The sequence below is a fragment of the Lontra canadensis genome, unplaced genomic scaffold (assembly GCF_010015895.1).
Source record: "Lontra canadensis isolate GAN:19392208 unplaced genomic scaffold, GSC_riverotter_1.0 scaffold6, whole genome shotgun sequence".
Taxonomy (NCBI): Eukaryota; Metazoa; Chordata; class Mammalia; order Carnivora; family Mustelidae; genus Lontra; species Lontra canadensis.
The window spans coordinates 20,569,180-20,588,645 of NW_022631000.1; the positions used below are offsets into that span (position 1 = coordinate 20,569,180).

Below are 19,466 nucleotides of genomic sequence, written 5' to 3' on the forward strand. Positions count from 1 at the left end.
AATATTACATAAAATCTTTCTGAGAATTGAGAAAGAAAATGTCATATTCATCTCTTTATGGGCCAGCATAGTCTGATGCCAAAATTTAAAGAGACCATTACTAAAAGTGCAACATTAATATAGGTGTAAAAATCCCAGCCAAAATATAAATAAATCTAGTAATAAAATAATTACATATTATAATCATATTTAGCTTATGCCAGGAATGCAAGTCTTTTTTAATATTTGAAATGAATTGATGCAATTCATCACATTAAAGGATAAAATAGAAGACCATATAAGTGAGCCATGAAATGCAAAAAGCAAAAACATTTGGTAAAATTTATAATCTATTGATGATTTAAAAAGAAAAATTAGCCATAACAAGAAGGAAATTTCATTAACCTGATACATGGCAGCAAATATCATTCATACCTCACAGTAAAATGTTGAAAGGTTTACCTCTGAGATAAAAACAGGACAAGGATAACTGCTATCACCACCTCTATTCACAGTGTACTGTAAATCTTAGCCAGACCAGTACAGAAAGGAAAATAAATCAAAGTTACATAGATTAGAAAAAAGGAAATGGAAAGAAATGATTATTTATGTAAATAATTTAAATACTTTACAGATAAATTATTAGAATTATTAATAATTTTAATAAGATTGCAGAGTATGAAGTCAATGTAAAAATAAATTACATTTCCATATACTGAAAAAAAATAGAAACTAAAATTGTATAAAGATTCCACTTATGGGCACCTGGGTGGCTCAGTGGGTTAAGCCGCTGCCTTCGGCTCAGGTGATGATCTCAGGGTCCTAAGATCAAGTCCCGCGTCGGGCTCTCTGCTCGGCAGGGGGCCTGCTTCCCTCTCTCTCTGCCTGCCTCTCTGTCTACTTGTGATCTCTCTCTGTCAAATAAATAAATAAAATCTTAAAAAAAAAAAAAGATTCCATTTATACTAAAATAAAAATAATAAAATACATAGGACTATACCTAATAAACAATGATCAAGACCTCTACACAGAAAACTACAAAACTTAAGAGAAATTAAAGAAGCTAAAACATGGAATATAAAATTCAGTAATAGCTCAAAGATATCGGGTTTTCACAAAATGATCTATAGATTTACCACAATGCCAATACAAACTTTAGCAGGTTTTTATCCCCTGGAAGTTTAAAACTCGTTCTAAAATTTAAAGAATTGCAAAGGACCACACTAGCTAAGCCAGTACTAAAGAAAAACAGAGTTAGAAGATTGCTCTATTGGAAAACAAAATTAAATAAAGATATATTAGTTATGACAGTGTTTTTATTGGCACATGGGAGCTAGAGAAAAAAAAAAAAACCAATGCACAGAAGAAAGAGTGCAGAAAGAGATCCAGGCATTTAGCCAAATTGGTTCTGCAGAGCAATAGAGGAAATGACAGGTTTCCCCCCCAATAAAAACTACAAAGCCAATTGAAAAATTATATAGAAAAACTGAAATTTGACTCTTCTTTCTGACTATACACAAAGATTCTAGGAGGTATTATAGGAGAATATCTCATTACACTTGTGTTGAGAAAATATTTCTTCAACAATACTCAAAAAGTATTAACCATAAAGAAAAACATTAAGAACATCTTAGAAAAAAAGGGCATCATTAAGAGAATGAAATGGCAGGACAGAAAGAGATATTTGGATTAATTGTATCTGACAGCAGACTCATTCATATGCAGAGTGTGAAAAGAGTCTCATGAATCATCAATAAGGAAAACTCAAATAATAGAAAAAATGCAGAAGAAATTTGAGTATGTCAGGAAGAAAGATACATAAATGGCAAATATATTATCATATATATATGAAAAGGTACACAACCCCATTAGTAATGTTGGTAGAGTTTGCAAAGACACTGGGTAGCAGGAACTCGCATACATTTCTGTTAAGAGGATAAATTGTCAAATATCCTTTATAAAATTGTTAGCATTATTTACTCCATCTTAACATACAATATATTGGCATACACTGCAACCCAAAAGTTTCATTTCTGGGTATATACCCAATGAAAAGCAAGCACATGTGTTTCAAAAGACAGTAGCATTATTTGCAATAGCAATATTATATCATAATAGACCCAAACTATAATAAAATATGTCCATCAGAGTAGATTAAATAAATTATTAACATATCCATTTGAATTCTACAGAAAATAAAGTGAAAAACTACATTTACATGTAACAATATATATGAAAAAAGCAAAACATCTATCATAAACAAAGAAAACTGGTGTAGAAAGTCAGATTTGGGGAGAGAAAAAAAATAATTGGCAGAAGCATGAGGCAGCTGTTTGTAACATACTATTTCTTGACATGGTGGTAATGTGGGATTGTTCACTTTATGATAATTCACTCAAGTGTACAATTATGTATACTTTATGAATGTTTCACTTGAATAAAAAAGTAAAATATAAGATTTTTGCAAATTGAGTAATTTCATTTCTAGAAATGTATCTCATAACTATGCTCATATTCCATATTCCATTAGTGCAAGTAACTTATAAAGACTATTGATTATTGTATTGTTAATAACAAAAAACTGGAAGCAACCTATTGTCCATTAATAAAATTCTAGGTAAATAAATCAGATTACACATAAATATTGTGGAGTTATTTTAAAAAGTTCATGTCTTATGAATTTACATAGAATAATTACCAAGAGATCTAATAAAGTTTAAAAAAATAAAGGTACAGGATATTATTTATACTATGCAATGTTGCTTATCTGTAATATGCCATAAACATCCAGAGTATATTTTTTAAATTCCTACAAATTGATAAGAAAAAAAATAAGCAAACTGTACAGGCAATTCAGAGAAGAAATACAAGTGGCCAATAAATATGAAAAGATTTATAACTTCACTAGCAACAAATTTTAAAAAACAGAGACAATAGAATAGCAATTTTTATCCATTATATGAGAGAATTTTTAAATATTGTTAATATTTTCTGTTAACAATATGAGGAAATGAATTCTCTTTTATACATTTTATCTTTTAAAATAAAACTAAGCATATCTTTTGACCCTAAAATTCTAATCTGAGTGCAATTTTTACAATTTCTAAAGACTCTAACTTATGCACAGTTTGCAGAAGGATGTTCTATATTACACATAATAACAAAACATTTAGAACCTATATAAATGTCCATAAATAAGAAGATGCTCTTTTTGAAAATATGCTACTTCTGTACTTTAGAATACAATGCAATAGTTAAAGAACACAGACAAGAAAATATGTCTTTGACATTTTTGTGAAAATAAGAAATTTATAGAACAAATATATGCTTGTTAAAACATGGAAAAAGGGCAAAAAGGGTATAATAACTGTTAACAGCAACCATTTTTGAAAGAGGGATTGGCATACAGTGGGCCAATTAAGGGGAATTTCATCTTATATTTATTGTTGAAATTGTTAAAGTAAAAATACTTTAATTTTTAAAATTAAAAAAAAAACTTAAAAAGAAAAAGAAAAGTTTGCTTTGTGCCTCTGAATATACTTTCCTTTGGGACTTGGCAATGTGAATTGGTGAGAATCATCAGACACCAGAAATGCTTAGAAAATCTTGGACCTATGGTATGTGACCAATGACTTGAAAGTCATTTGAAAGTGTAAATATCAAAACTGATAGAAGGTAGCAAGTAACAGACCAAAATGTGTAGAGAAAAAACAGGGTGAGAAATCAAAGTAATTGAATGAATCTAGTGAGAAGATTAAATGTGAATATTTTACTTTTATCCCAAAGATAAAAGCAATTATGTTCTATTATTATGAGCTACTCTCCCTCCCATAACTTCCAGAGGATACAGAGCCATAAAGTTTGATGGTTAGGCTTAGTGGAAGCTCTGTTTCTTTAGTACAGAATTAATCAAGTACAGAGTTAAAGAGCTTGAATGCTAGAGTCAGATTCTTTGGGAATCAAATCTTAATTCTGTTTTCTAGCTGTTGAATCTTAGAAAAGTTAAAGTTTCTGTGCTTGACTTCCATATCAGTAAAATAAGATAAAATATTGAAAGGATTAAATGTATTAACACATATAAGATATAACTTTTATGGGTGCCTGGCTGACTCAGTAGAGCATTGTGACTGTTGATCTCAGGGTTGTGAGGTCAAGTTCCACATTAAGCATAGAACTTACTTAAAAAATAAAAATAAAATAAAATGTAACTTTTAGGCTCAGGGCAGGATACACATGACATATCCAAATAGAATAATTGAGGAGTTTTTAACCAATGGCATCTTATCTAGGATGTAGAAAAACATAAAATAGTGTACTATCCCAGGGCTAGAAAGGATAGTGCTTCATTAACCACCCATAAAATAATAGCTTGAAGACATAATTACTGAACATTATTTATTGAATACAAAACAAATGAATAATAGGGTGATTTTATCTAACAAATACAAAAAGAATTTATAGATGAGGAGAAAATCAAGATGGCAGAGTAGGAAGGTTCTGAGTTTAAGTTCTCCATGGACACATTAAAATTATGACTACATATAGGACACGCTCTCTGAGAATGACCAGAAGACTAGATGAATAACTCTCACACAATTGAGGCTATAAAAGAAAAGCCACACGGAGACAGGAAGAGGGGAAGAGATGCAGACTACTCAAGACCTATATACCCAGTATGACAACCCGCATGTGGCAAGGATATCGCAAAGGCAGGGGTACTCCCTAAGAAGGTAAGTGTTAAGGCACCACATTAGGCATCTCTGCCCTGAGGATCTGCACTGGGAAGATGTGACCCCATAACATCTGGCTTTGAAAATTAGTGAAGTTTAACTCTGGGAGAGCTATGGGGCTGTAGGAAAATGAGACTCTGCTCATAAAGAGCATGTGCACCAACTCATTTACACCAAGACCCAACAGAGAGGCAGCAGTTTAAAAGGAACCTGGGTCCTACTTGAAGGAGATTTATTGACTAATTTTACTATGTGTGCTGGAGAGACATTATCTGTAGCAACTTTCTTTAGGAATAGATGCACTTTTTCATATTCCTCTACCTAACTAGCCTGGTACAGGTAGACACCATTTCTGATACTTTCCAACTACCTTGTTAGCATTACTCATCCCACCCTGGTGTTTCCCTATGGGCCTATCCACCAGGGCAGCTGCAACAGTCATGGCCAGAACTTGCAGTCAAACATAAGAGAAGCTAGTCCTGCCCCCCACGACCACCCCCAAAATTCACAGAAGCTGTAGACAGCCCTCTCAGCCAGGTGTGTCAAGGGTCAGCCCACGTACCAGTACACCTGTAGCAGCTGCAGCCTAGCCACAACAGAATGAAACACAGAACCCACATAGGGGATACCCCAGAGCACCTGGTTCTGGTGAACAGCTGAGCTTGTACTTCTGGGCCACACAGGAAATCTACCTAAGGCTACTCCTTCACAACTGGGAGATACAGCTGATCTACCTAGTATGTAGAAACAAACACACAAAGTCAAGCAGGATGAGGAGAGAGAGGAATATATTCCAAATGAAAGAATAGACAACCTTCAGAGAAAGAACTAAATGAAACAGAGATAAGGAATCTACCTAATAAAAAGTTCAAAATTATGGTCATAAAGATGCTAACCAAACTTGAGGAAAGAATAGATGAACACAATGAGGCCTCAACAGACAGACAGAAAATATAAAGGAGAGCCAATCAGTACTGAAGGATATAATAACTGAAATGAAAAATACACTCAAGGGAATCAATAGCAGATAAGATGCTGCAGAAGTACAAATTAGTGATCTAGAAAACAGGGTATTGGAAATCACCCAAGCTGAACTTCAAAAAGAAAAAAGAAATTTAAATTGAGAATAATATAACAGATCTCTGTGACTTCAAGTGTACTAACATTCATATTAAAAGGGCTATCGAAGAAGAATGAAAGGAAGGGGCAGAAAATTTAATTGAAGAAATAGCTGAAAACTTCCCTAACCTGAGGAAGGAAACAGATATTCATGTCTAAATCTCACAGAGAACTCCAAAAAAGAAGAACCCAAAGAGGCCTACACTAAGACATATAATAATAAATGTCAAAATTAGAGATAAAAAGAGGGTTTTGTTTGTTTGTTTAGGCACAGTTAATTGGGTACAATTATTAACATTATCTTAGGGTTTGCAGGGTAGAAAATAGTTTCTATCTCAAGGCGAACTGCACCAATTGTTAGCAACTTCCTATGGAGGTTTTTTTTTTTTTTTTTTAATGTTCAATTAGCCAGCATATAGTACATCATTAGTTTTTGATGTAGTGTTCAAAAGCAGCAAAAGAAAAGTAGTTATGTACAAAGGAACCCCCATAAAGTTATGAGGTGATAGTTCAGCAAAAACCTTGCAGGCCAGAAGATAGTGGCATGACCTATTCAATGAGTGGAAAGGAAAAATACATACAACCAAGAATACCCTATCCAGCGGTTTTCATTCAGAATTGAAGGAGAAATAAAGAATTTCCCAGACAAAAGTTAAAGGAGTTCATCACCACTGACCTGGCCATATAAGAAAAGTTAAGGGGACTTCTTTAAGAAAAGAAATGGCCATAACTAGAAGTAAAAAATTATGAAAGATAAAACCTCACAGGTAAAAGCAAAGATACAGTAAAGGTAGTAGATCAACCACTTACAAAGCTAGCATAAAGGTTAAAAGACAAAGTAGTAAAACCAATTGCATCTGTAATAATTACTTAAGGGATACACAAAATAAGAAAATACAAAATATGACATATACTTAAAATGTGGAGAGGTGGAATACAAATATAAATCTAATTGTTTTACATCATTTATCAAAAAGGATATCTTTCTTCTGAATTGTCATGGCACTTTTGTCAAATATCAGATGACCATTTATGTGTGTTTATGGCCACTCTTCTGTTTCATTAAAATTTATTTTTTATCTTTATTTCAATACCAGTCTGTTTTATTCCTATAGCTCTAGAGTAGGTTTTCCTCCCCCTTCTCAAATACCTGCAATATATATTTTTTAAGATTTTATTTATTTATCTGAGAGAGAGAGAGAGAAGAAACAAACAGGGCAGGGAGGAGCAGAAGAAGAGGGAAAAACAGATTCCCAACTGAGCAGGGAGCCTGACACAGGGCTAAATCCCAGGACCCCAAGATCATGACCTAAGCCAAAGGCAGACGCTTAACTGACTAAGCAACCCAGGTGCCCCTATTTATTAAGTATTTTTAATATCCTTGTTTGCTACTTTTGTCATATGTTTCATTTCTGTAGATTTTTTTTTCCTCTGGTTACCAGTCATGTTTTCTTAATTCTATATATGCCTGCTACTTGTTATATAGAGGACATTGTGAATTTTACATTATGGTGGTATTTTGTTGATTCTTTTTAACAGTGTTGGAGATTTTTCTGGAAGGCAGTTATGTTATTTAGAATCATGTTTCTAAGCTTTTTTTAGGATAGGGTTCAGAAGACATGACATTACTCTTTAGTTCATGGCTAATTTGTCCCCACTACTAAAGTGATACTACGGGTGCCTGGGTGGCTCAGTGGGTTAAAGCCTCTGCCTTCAGCTCAGGTCATGATCCCAGGGTCCTGGGATCGAGCCCCACATCGGGCTCTCTGCTCAGTAGGGAACCTGCTTCCTCCTTGTAATCTCTGTCTGTCAAATAAATAAATAAAATCTTTAAAAAAAATAAAATAAAAAAATAAAGTGATACTACTTATATCTGTGTTTTTTTTAATGTATTAGAAGATCTCGGCAGTTTGGCTGGTAGTAACATGAAATATTTTCAGCCTTGTGTAAGCTTTGGGAATTGTTCAGCTTTATCTCTTTGGTGATTCTTTCCTGAGCCTGGGGTAGTTACTTTACATGGATACTCAAGAGAACCATTCTATAAATCTCTCTGGTGTACTCTTTCTATGCAGCTCTCATTCTCTATATTTTAAATTCTGGCTGCTTTCACATTATCAGACTCTCATCTCTTTCTCCTCAATTCAACATGACCACTGATGTTTCATTTTCCTGTGCTCTAGCCTGGGAAATCTCTCCATTCACTAAGTTAGGAAAATTAGTCTAAATTAAAATACCTAGGTGGCACAGTTGGTTAAGTGACGAACTCTTGGTTTCAGCTTAGGTCATGACCTCAGGGTATAAGATTGAGCCCCACATCCAGCTCTGCACCAAGCATGGAGTCTTCTTATGATCTCTCTTCCTTACCCTCTGTCCCTCCTGCTTGTGTTCTCTCTGTCTCAAATAAATAAATAATTCTTCAAAATGCCTGCTTAGTAGAGCTGTTTTAATTTCTCAGAAGAAATTAATCAAATTGTGTTTGTCTTTTAATAAGTAGGACAAATAAAGAATAGAGAGTAAGAAAATTTTAATTTTTTGTGAATGAAAATTGTATGTTTGTATCTACTATGGTATCAAAACCTTAGATATAAAAAGTTAATTTTATGTAACATTTTGCATTAAATACATACTCTGTTTAAGAAGAGACATAATTGAGCTTAACAATTCTAATTTTATTTTAAAAAGGCTCTAATTACATACCTAATGATCTATAGCTATTAAAGTGTGCCATTTCTTAATGTATTTCCCCATTGCATAGCAAAAAGATTTTATATGATTCTACTATAAAAATATAAGGTCAAGTTTAAGAGCAGATTGGGAAATCACTACTTAACTAATAAAATTGATGATAAACTATGACCGCAGTGGTCATGGCTACTATACAAGATTATCCTATCCTATGTAAAGGCATGATATCCTTCCTGACATTATACCAATCATGATCTAACCTCCCCAACCCTAAGGCATTACTCTCTAATTATCTTATTTTTATTCAAAGATAAAAATAATAATGATTGCTGTGATACATTCTAGTTGCATATTTTTTTTTCTCTCAGAGTTGCGTTTGGGAACTGCAATGGGTTGGCTGTGGTGGATTTTATCCAGAAGACAGTACTGTTAAGCATGGGGACCATTGACCTATATAAATCAAGTGACCTATACCAACGTCAACCACGGTCTCCTCGAAAAAACAAGCAGTTCATTGCAGGTAGGAGATAAAACAAAATGGTTATGAACTTGATTAGTTCATCTGGTTTTTTTTACCTTTAGATTTCTTCTCTTTTTTCCTATGATACTGTTCAAATGCATGGCAACATAAATTCAACACAATTTATAATATGTAAGTAAATTTGGGCAGAAATGTAGTGAGAATATTTGAAAGGGTAAAGGAAGTGTTTAAACTTCAATTTGTTGTCAAAGTTAGGAAGCATCTCAAGTTTCTTAGGTTGAATTCCTAAGAAATAAGAGAAAATAAGCTACTAATATAAAAATGTTATGAAAATCAGGTTCTGTAGTTGAAAATTTTGTTTGCAATGGTTGTATTTAACAGGATAATTTTCTCTGAATATAACTGGACTCTTTAAAAATATAATTTTAAATATTTCACTATTTTTAATTTTTTAAACTCTATATTTTAGCTGTCACCTTTCCTTGTAGGATGGTGATTTTCTTGGAGGCATTTTCACAAATGCAGTAAACATTATTAATTAACATTTTAAAATTCTATGAAAGGTAACAGTTTGCTTGACAGGATCAATAAATTTGTTTAACTATAAAAGAAAAACATATAAGGTTAATTAAGATATAAACAAATATTTTCTATATAATGTCAAATTTTGATATGCTAAATTATTCAAAGTTAACTGAAATTTCAATATTTATCCAAATAGTTGACTTTGTAAACAGACAAAATTTTTCATATTTTCTGTCCACTGACATACTATAGTTAATAAAAAATTAGTTGAGCCCAAAGATTTGCAGATGGAAATACATCTATAGTATTGTGTTTCGTTCTATTAGATTTTGTTTTTTTAATCAGTTGATTTTAAAAACTCAGTTGATTATTAAAGCCTTTATTAAATATACTAATGTAAAAAATGTTTTAAACTAGAAACATAACATGATAGTAGCTGTTATTTTCTAAATATCAAATGTGCCAAACTTAACATTGGAATGTTATAATACGTTTCCTTTTTGACTAATGAAAAATTAACTTGACATACTGAAATTCTCCCTTTTTGTTAATTTTTTTTTTTTAATAAACATCAACTCTTTCCACATTGCTATATTTAGACCCTTTTCAGGAGCACAAAATTTCTCCTTCAGAAATTGGAGTCTCTGTTTTTTATTAGGGATCTCAGCTTTTAGCAATATTTTAGGAATGCTAGAAAGTTCAAATTCTATAGGTTCTGCCTCTACTATTTCTGACTTTTGAAAAGAAGGCAGAATAAGAGAAATTGCGCATGCATATACCATAAGATTCCCCCATTGACTGGGAAAGAGAACATTGATTTTTTTAAAGTTTATGGACTCTAGGATAGGAAGATATTAGGGGATAGGAGGCAACATTTGTATGCTGAAAGCAAAAACTGAATTAAAAAAGCTGTGGATCCTATGACACCATCTAAGTTACTTACTGGGTATACACAATGGGATGACAAGGTATATATTGTGACAAGCATCATAAAACTATTACTTAATTTAAACTTATTGAGACAATTATGATTAGAGCTTAGAATTTTTATGACTTTAAAATCAGGAAAAAAAGATAAAATCATAAACTTTGTTCATATTTAGTGTATAAAATCACTACAATGAGTACTCACTTTATGTTATAAAAATAAAATATAACATCTATTCTTACAGGGTATTTGATTAAGTAAAATTATTACAGCACTCTCATCATTCATCTGTCACCTCTTTCTAACTGATTTATTTTTTAATATCTCTTTTCTAATTTGATTACCTAAACTTGCTGCAATTTCTTCATCTTGGCTGTTCTAGATTCTGGTATGATATCACTTCCTTTCACTTTAGACTATTTTTCTCTCTTTCCTCTGCCTGCTGCTGATGCTGATGTTCTGGCATGTTCCAAAGACAACTTTTGCATGCGTGGCCTGTCTAACCTTTATCCTGATTTAACGAAACGGATCCGTACTTCTTATCAGAGTAAGTTCTATAAAGGTTAGGCAAATAGCTTTTTAAGTCTTAATGCCTGGTTAAACCCATACATCTGTGCTTAGTAATGTGTTTTTAAAAACACATTCAGCATGCATGCAAATTTTTGTTTTGTTATGGAAGTGCAACCTGATAATTTTAACAAGTATGTAAATACTTCAAATAGCTAATGTCATATATCCATTTATTCACACCCATTACTCCAGTGTTTATTTCAAACCATGCAGACCACATTTTCTTAGTTCAGGAGTCCCTGTCTTTTGTTTTGAGGAGGAAGAGCCATGGTGTCCTTATAAGCAGTAAGCTTGACATTCCAGTATCAATAACAATTGATTGCTTTCTTGTTTTGGAAACCTTGTGCCTCTGGCCATTTTATAAAAGTGTCCTAACAAGGGCCACAATGTTTTCTTTTTCTAAGGAATTAGATTTCTTAGAATTAGCTAAGTATTCCAAATTTTGATGCTTTTTATTAAAATATATTACACACACATTTCTATAGTGACTTTAGGTACCAAATACTAGGAAGTTGGGGAATTAAAGTCACAAACTAAAAAGTCAATAGTATTAACATTTATCATGGTAGAAAATGCAAATTTGAAGATGGTGAAGTAAGCAATTCTATAAACTAGTGCGGAAAGAATGGAGAATGAAGGTATGACTGTAGGTGCAGATAATACTAATGATATTAGGGGCGAACATTCATTGATGAGAAGACATTTACAATATACTGATCAATGTTATGTTTTAAAAAAGCAGGTTGTTTAATATATACGATGGCTTCATATTTGTACAAAACATATATATGTGTACACACATACACACACATATACATATTATTTGTATCTTGAACTTCTTCAGACTTCACCAGTTTGTAGATGATTAATGGGATCACATCACTTATAATAACCTAAAACATTAACTTCCTGTAGCTAAAGATACTCAATCCCTGTGAAATCCTTAACATATTTCTGGGAATGCCCATAGGGTGCCTTATTTTTCATTATCAGTATCCTCTAATTTTCTACTCTAGCAGAATACCCCCCTTTGGGATGCTTTTCACTGTCTTTGCTCCTTTGGATTTGTGATAGAACACTGATATCTATGTTGACTTCTGCTTCTTCTAAAACAGAACCTGTTAGGTATTATAATATTTTTTGACACCTGAAAATTACATGAAATTTCAGTTTCCATAAATAAAACTTTATTGGAGCACAGCCACACTGATATTTTACATACTACCTATGCCTACATCCTCACTACAATGGCAGAGTTGAACAGAAATCATATGACCCATGATACTCAAAATTATTACTAATTTCTCTTTACATAAAAAATTAGTTGACTTCTACCCTAATTCTATTCTTTCAAACCCATTTCCCGCCACATAAAAAGTTTCAGCCAAAACTTTTCCTGTACGGATTCTCCAGGTGGTTTAACATGCATACTCGAGCTTCTGAATCCCAGTTTAGCCTTCTCAAGGTTAGATGCCCCAACATTGTGTGTGTGTGTGTGTGTGTGTGTGTGTGTGTGTGTGTTTGAGATAGAGAGAGAGAGAGAATCCATCTATACAAATAGAAAAAGTTTCCAAACATGAGATTGTGGATTTTACAAAGTTCTTCTTTTAAATTTTATGTATTTTCTGATATTTCTGTAATAAACATGTAATGTTTTTATAGTAAGAAGAGAAATTGTATACTTAGGACAAGAAGCAGGAGCAGGCTTTTAATCAGAATTCTATTGTATCAACCATGATACAAAGGTTAAAGAAATTCTGAGACAGGCTCACTTACTTCTAACCCTTCAATAATCTTATACTGCCTTCGGATTTAAAAAGCTAAGTTTTTAAACATTCAGGGTACTCTAAAATATAATTCCTATCTACATTTTCAAATGAATTTCCTACTACTCTTCCATAAAAACACTCCCCTTAAGCCAAATATATATATCTTGCTACTCTTATAATTTATTCATATCATCACCTCCTCTCTAGAAATGCCCTGCTCAAATTTTACTTCCTATTGTAAACATTTCCTGCTGCCATCAGAGCCCTGCTGTGCCAGTTCCTTTATTTAAATTCCTATAATGTATAAGCTTGTATGTGGAAGTATGTGAACCAGTTAGAGCTTAGCATAAATTCATTTGTATGTTTAGTTATTTTTATGCATATGCTCTACCTTTCCAAATGCATGGCAAGAACCTGAAGAGTAGATCTCAAATTCTTTATACCCTCTACACCTGGCACAAATATGCGCTCAGTAACTAAATTATGGTTAGGACAGAGCACTTAGCTGGCTCTTTTTGCTCATATGAATAGCCAGAGGATTTTTCAGATTTGACAAGTGAGAGCAGAAATAGCTTCTGTAGTTACTGGGTTCACTGGAATTCTGCAAAACAGATCATAATTTCTTCTAAGCAAAGATCTGAAGTGTTAAGACAGAAGTAAAATCAAGTTCTTAGAAGACCATTAAAAGATCCTCTATGTCTCTACCAGTGAGCTCCCTAGGAGTTCAGACAAGCCATGAGATTTGAAATCAATTTTCTTTTAAGTCTTCTCTTGATAACCAGTATCCTATATTTTGATAAGGGACTGATAAATGACTTAATGGTATATCTTAGAATATGTCTTAAAAATTAATTTTATGAAAATTTTCTTTTATTTAATCTTATAACCTGATTACATCTTTATAGTTCCTTTTTGTTATAATAGAGACTATTTGGCCAGTTTCATGAATTGTTTCCTAATTTTCAGGAAAGCATATCTGCATTGTCCCTATTTGGGGAAACTTAACCCACTTCCTTTGAGTGTCTATTCTATTCTAGGGTTGTGCTCAGCAATTTAACTCAGTGTTATATTATTTAATGGTCATTGTAAACCTTTAAGGCATAGAGATATCTGTAGATTCCTCTACAGATGACAAAAATGAAGTCAAACGATATTAATTTCCCAAAGTTACAATTAGTGGGAACTTATACCTATCTAATGCAAAACAGACTTCATATGCTTTCCTTTGTATTATTCAGTGTCTCTAAATATCTGAAAGTTTCAGGGTCATTGGAAATTAACTGCATTATACTATAATCAGGAACCACTTTTTTTCCAGTTTTTATCCACAATCAATAAAATAATATATTCAAAAATGAAACAATTCAAAATTATTTCTCAAAATTGAGGAGACTGGACAAGGTGATCTCTGAAATCCGGCTTTTATATTTTGTTATAACAGTTTTGCTCTCAAAGTGATCCACATTCTATTTTGAATTTTATACTTTTCATTTCTGGAGAAACACCTCAATTTCAGCCTTGTCCTGGGCTCTTTCACTGATCATTTTGTATTGTAGTTTAGGTTCCAAGTAACTCCCCCCACCAAAACCTTATTCCATCTGCAAATCTTTCACATGGTAGAATAATAAAACTCTATGGCTCAAAGGACGCCTCTGTATTTGACAGACTATGATAGTGAAGCCAGTGAAATGATTTGGAAAGAGTAACAGGCATAGGGTCAGAAGGTTTATACCAAGTTCTACTTTTTCTAATAAACTACTCATTACATCTAAAATCTCTGGCAAGTCACTTAACTTCTCTGAGTTTCTTTTTTCTCCTTTATAAAGTAAAAATTCATAGTCCCTACCTCCCTTAGAGACTTATGGAATTTTTCTTGGTTAATGTTTTTAAAAACATTTCTATAAATAATAAGATATTATTTTATTATAAAAAGACAAAATGAAGCCACAAAGAGATTACATAACTTTTCTAGAATCACAACCACTCTATGGTAAGACTCATACCCAGTCAACTGTCTCATAGTCTAGTGTTTTTTCCTACTTGTGAAAATGACAGAAATTTTGCTAGTTAGAGAATAGTAGTATCCTGTTTGAACAAAAAGGAGTTTTTAAAAGTGGGCTTATTGTAGAATATTGCCAGACAAAATTGCTTGCACATCAATTCCTAGTTATGTAATGGGAAACTCTTTAGAAAATCTCAAATCTTTCTATAGATATTTTCCTGCTTTCACTGCATGGTTTTTTTCCAGAGTGAGGGAATGGTAATAGATTCTGGAAACACAAATAGAAGCATAAATAAAAATTTAAAGAAAAGGGGTGCCTGGGTGGCTCAGTGGGTTAAAGCTTCGGCCTTCGGCTCAGGTGATGATCCCAGGGTCCTGGGATCGAGCCCCACATCGGGCTCTCTGCTCAGCGGGGAGCCTGCTTCCCCCTCCCTCTCTCTCTGCCTGCCTCTCTGCCTTCTTGTGATCTCTGTCTGTCAAATAAATAAATAAAATCTTAAAAAAAAAAGCAAAAAAAAATTAAAGAAAAGAATAAGAAAGAACTAGCAAAAAGAGGCAAATAAATATTAAAAAAAAAAAAAGAATTGGAAAACATCAAAAATGGAGGAGTAAAACGAAGAATAAGAAAAGAAGGAATGCCCCAAGGAACAAAAATGAACAAAAATTATGGTAAATAATAAATGGGAAAAGCTCATTCATTCAAAAAAATATTAAGCATCTTCTGTGTCATACATTTTTCTAGGCACTAGATATATAGTGATGAGTGAAATAATTATGTTCTCTTTCCTCAATTTATACTAGAAAATATATAAAGAATCCATAGATGTATTGTTACAGTTGAAAAAAAGATATCAATGCTGTCAAGGAGAAAAATGAGATAAGGGGGAAAAGGTGAACCTATTTTTGAGAGTGTTATGACAGAAGGGCCTATCTGAGAGGAAACATTTAAGTGAAGCTTTGTGGGAATAAGAAGAAAATAGGCAATGTTTTAGACTTACTCTTCAGAGAGAAGAAAACAGAAAAACAGGCCCACTTAACCTCTAGCCTGAAATAAATAAACAAAACAGACATAATAAATGAAACTATGTTTTTTTAAGACACAGAACATCAGGCAATGAAATACAGTAATCTCTGACAAATGGGAAATTTAAAAAGTGAACCCTAAAACCACATGCTTACTGCCCCAAGAATTTCTAGACCGCAGCAAAGGAGGAGGGGAAACCTAGGAGGAAATCTGTTGACTCCTGGAGTTGAAGAGATGGAGATGAGAAACCAGGGAAATGAAAGCAGCTAGAGTTTACAAAGAGGAATCCAGAAACTTACAGAGTTTCCTCCTCAACAAAGTACTGATCAGCACATAATTATGATGAACTAACCAGAGAAAGAGCCAACTGAAGGATTAAAGGAAACAGTGCCCAGCACCCTAAGGAAATAGTGCATATTCCTTATAGCCAGACTAGGAAAAACTTCTAATTCATATCCACTTCTGGCTAACATTGTACTGGAAATTCTAGCCAGTGTACCCAGACAAGGAAAAAAAGTTATCTAGATTGGAAAAGAAGTTAAATCATCTTTTTTCATAGATGACATTATCATCTATAAAGAAAATTTAAAGAAATCTACAGAAAACTTTTAAAATTAATAAATGAGTTTAACAAGTGCAGGATATATGGTCAATGTCAAATCATTTTATTTCTACATACCCACAACAACAACCTGAAATTGAAATTTGAAAATATCATTTATAATGGCATCAAATATATGAAACACTTAGCTGTAGTAAGACAACAGATATGAAAGACCTATACACTGAAAATCAGAGAACATTGCTGAGAAAAGTTAAAGAATACCCCCCCAAAATGAAGAATTACACCATGTTAATGTTTCAGAAAACTCAATATTAAGATGTCACTTCACTCCAAATTGATCTGTAATTCAATACAATTCCAATAAATATCGAGGAGACTATTTTTTTTTTAAGATTTTATCCATTTATTTGATAGAGGGGGAAAGAGCACAAGCAGGGGGAGCTGCAGCAGAGGAAGAAGCAGGCTCCCTGACAAGCAAGGAGCCAAATGCAGGACTCAATCCCAAGACCCTGGGATTGTGACCTTTGCCAAAGGCAGACATCCAACCACCTGAGCCACCCAGGCGCCAGGGAGGCTTTTAATAGAAATCGACAAACTGATTCTAAAGTCCATACAGAAAGGCAAAAGATTTGGAGCCAAAACAGCTTCTGAAAAGGAACAATGTTGGAAGACCAATTCTACCTGGTTTCAAGACTTAAAAAAATAAAATAAAATAAAATAAAATAAAATAAAATTGGCGTTAATGAATAATTTAATGTTGGTCCAAACACAAATAGATCAATGAAACTTAATAGAGACTTCAGAAATATACCCACACATATATGAACAGCTGATTTTTGACAGAGATGCAAAGGCAAGTAAGTAGAGAAATGAGAATCTTTCCTACAAGTGGTATTTAAACAATTGGATATCCTTGTGTAAAAAATCAATTTTGATCAATACTTTGTGGTAAATTTTTTAATTAACTTATAAATAGATCATGAGCCTTACTATAAAATCTAAAATTATAAAATAAAATTAAAAACTAAAAATAAAATCTAAAATTATAAATTTATAAAAAAGGAGATTTTTGTGACACTGGGTTACACAAAAGGTTTTTAAATAACATACCAATAACATACTTCATACAAGAACATATGACTACATTGGACTTCTTTAAAAGTAAAAATTTCTACTCTTCAAATGACACTGTTATGAGAATGAAAAGTTACGCCACAGACCAGGAGAGAATATTTGCAATGCATACATATTATAAGGGATTTGTATCTGAAATATACTTTTAAAGTTCTAAAAACTCAATGATAAAGCAAACAACCCAATAAAAAATGGGCAAAAAAATTGAATAAACACTTCCCAAAAGAAGATACACTAATAATAAGTAAGCATACAAACAGTGAAGGAAACAACAAAACTAAAAGAAAACCTTCAGAATGGGAGGAGATATTCACAAATGACATCTATGATAAAGGGTTAATATCCAAAAATCTATAAATAACTTATAAAATTCAACACCCAAAAGCAAATAATCTAGTTAAAAAATGCACAGAAGACATGAATAGACACTTTTCCAAAAGAGACATCCAGATGGCTAACAGACACATGAAAAGATACTCAACATCACTCATCATCAGGGAAATACAAGTCAAAACTAAACTCTAAAGAGATACCACCTCACACCTATCAGAATGACTAAAATTAACACAGGAAACAACAAGTGTTGGCAAGGATATAGAGAAAAGGGAAGCTTCTTACACTGCTTATGGGAATATAAACTGATACAGCCACTGTGGAAAACAGTATGGAGGTTCCTCAAAAAGTTAAAAATAGAATAGAAATAAAACAGAAATAGAAATAAAAATAGAATAGAAAAAATAAAAATAGAACTACACTATGGTCTAGCAATTACTAGGCCCAGCATTACTAGGGATTTTCCCAAAGGACACAAAAATACTGATTCAAAGGGATACATGCATCTCAATGTTTATAACATCAACAATAGCCAAATTATGGAAAGAGCCCAAATGTCTATCAACTGATGAATGGATAAAGATGTGGTATATATGTACAATGGACTATTACTCAGCCATCAAAAAGAATGAAATCTTGCATTTGCAATGATGTGGATGGAGCTAGAGTGTATTATGTTAAGGGGGAAATAGGTCAGAGAAAAACAAATGCCATATGATTTCACTCATATGTGGAATTTAAGAAACAAAACAGATGAACATAGGGGATTAAAAAAAAAGAATAAAACCATAAAACAGACTCCTAACTATAGAAAACAAACAGAGTTACTGGAGGGGGAGCTTGGGAGGGAAGATGGCTTAAATGGGTGATGGGTCAAGGAGGGCACTTGTGATGAACACTGAGTGTTCTATGTAAGTGATGAATCACTAAATTCTATACCTGAAACTAATATTATACTGTATGTTAACTAACTGGAATTTAAAAAAACTTGAAAAATAAAGGGAAACATTTAGAAAATCAAATCTAACTAAATGTCAAAAATGACTAAACAGGGAATATTTGGGAAATGTAATGATGTTCCTTTGTTATAATTCAATCAACAAATTAAAGAAGTAAACACTAAAAAATAAGCATATGAAAAGTTACTCAACATTCATCATTAGGAAAATCAAATTAAAACTACAATGAGATTAGGAAAATCAAATTAAAACTACAATGAGATATCATTATACATCTGTTAGAGGGGCTAAAATTTAAAAAGATTGATCATACCAAGTATTGGCAAAAAGTGGAAGAAAGAGAGCTCTCCCATTCTACCTTAGTTGGCAGGTTCTTAAAGATTTAAACATACATTTATAATATGAGGTGATCATTTTATATTTATTTACCCCAGGAAAGCTTATGCCAATACAAAGACATTCATAGCAACCAAACACTGAAACATTTGTAGTAGTCAAAAATAACTAAAATCTCCACATTAGGTAAATAGATAAACAAATTTTTATATCCATTCAGCTGTTTCCTAAGCAATGAAAAGGAACATATTATTTCCTTTTTTTAAATGTTTCAAGTTTTATTTAAATTTTAGTTAGCAGAGGTGCCTGGGTGGCTCAGTGGGTTAA

General features: G+C 32.6%; 1 protein-coding gene across 8 annotated transcripts in view; it reads left to right on the plus strand.

Annotated features, from left to right (window-relative positions):
* Window positions 1-19,466, plus strand: part of STXBP5L (syntaxin binding protein 5 like) — a 411,609-nt gene that overhangs the window by 299,079 nt on the left and 93,064 nt on the right. For 5 of the 8 annotated variants that reach the window (XM_032852345.1, XM_032852351.1, XM_032852348.1 and 2 more), the window contains exons 19-20: window positions 8,882-9,033; window positions 10,923-10,994. In XM_032852345.1, coding sequence (XP_032708236.1) covers window positions 8,882-9,033; window positions 10,923-10,994 — 224 coding nt within the window. Of the gene's footprint in view, window positions 1-8,881; window positions 9,034-10,829; window positions 10,836-10,922; window positions 10,995-19,466 lie in introns of all 8 variants that reach the window. The other 3 variants (XM_032852350.1, XM_032852352.1, XM_032852349.1) reach the window with 2 other exon arrangements.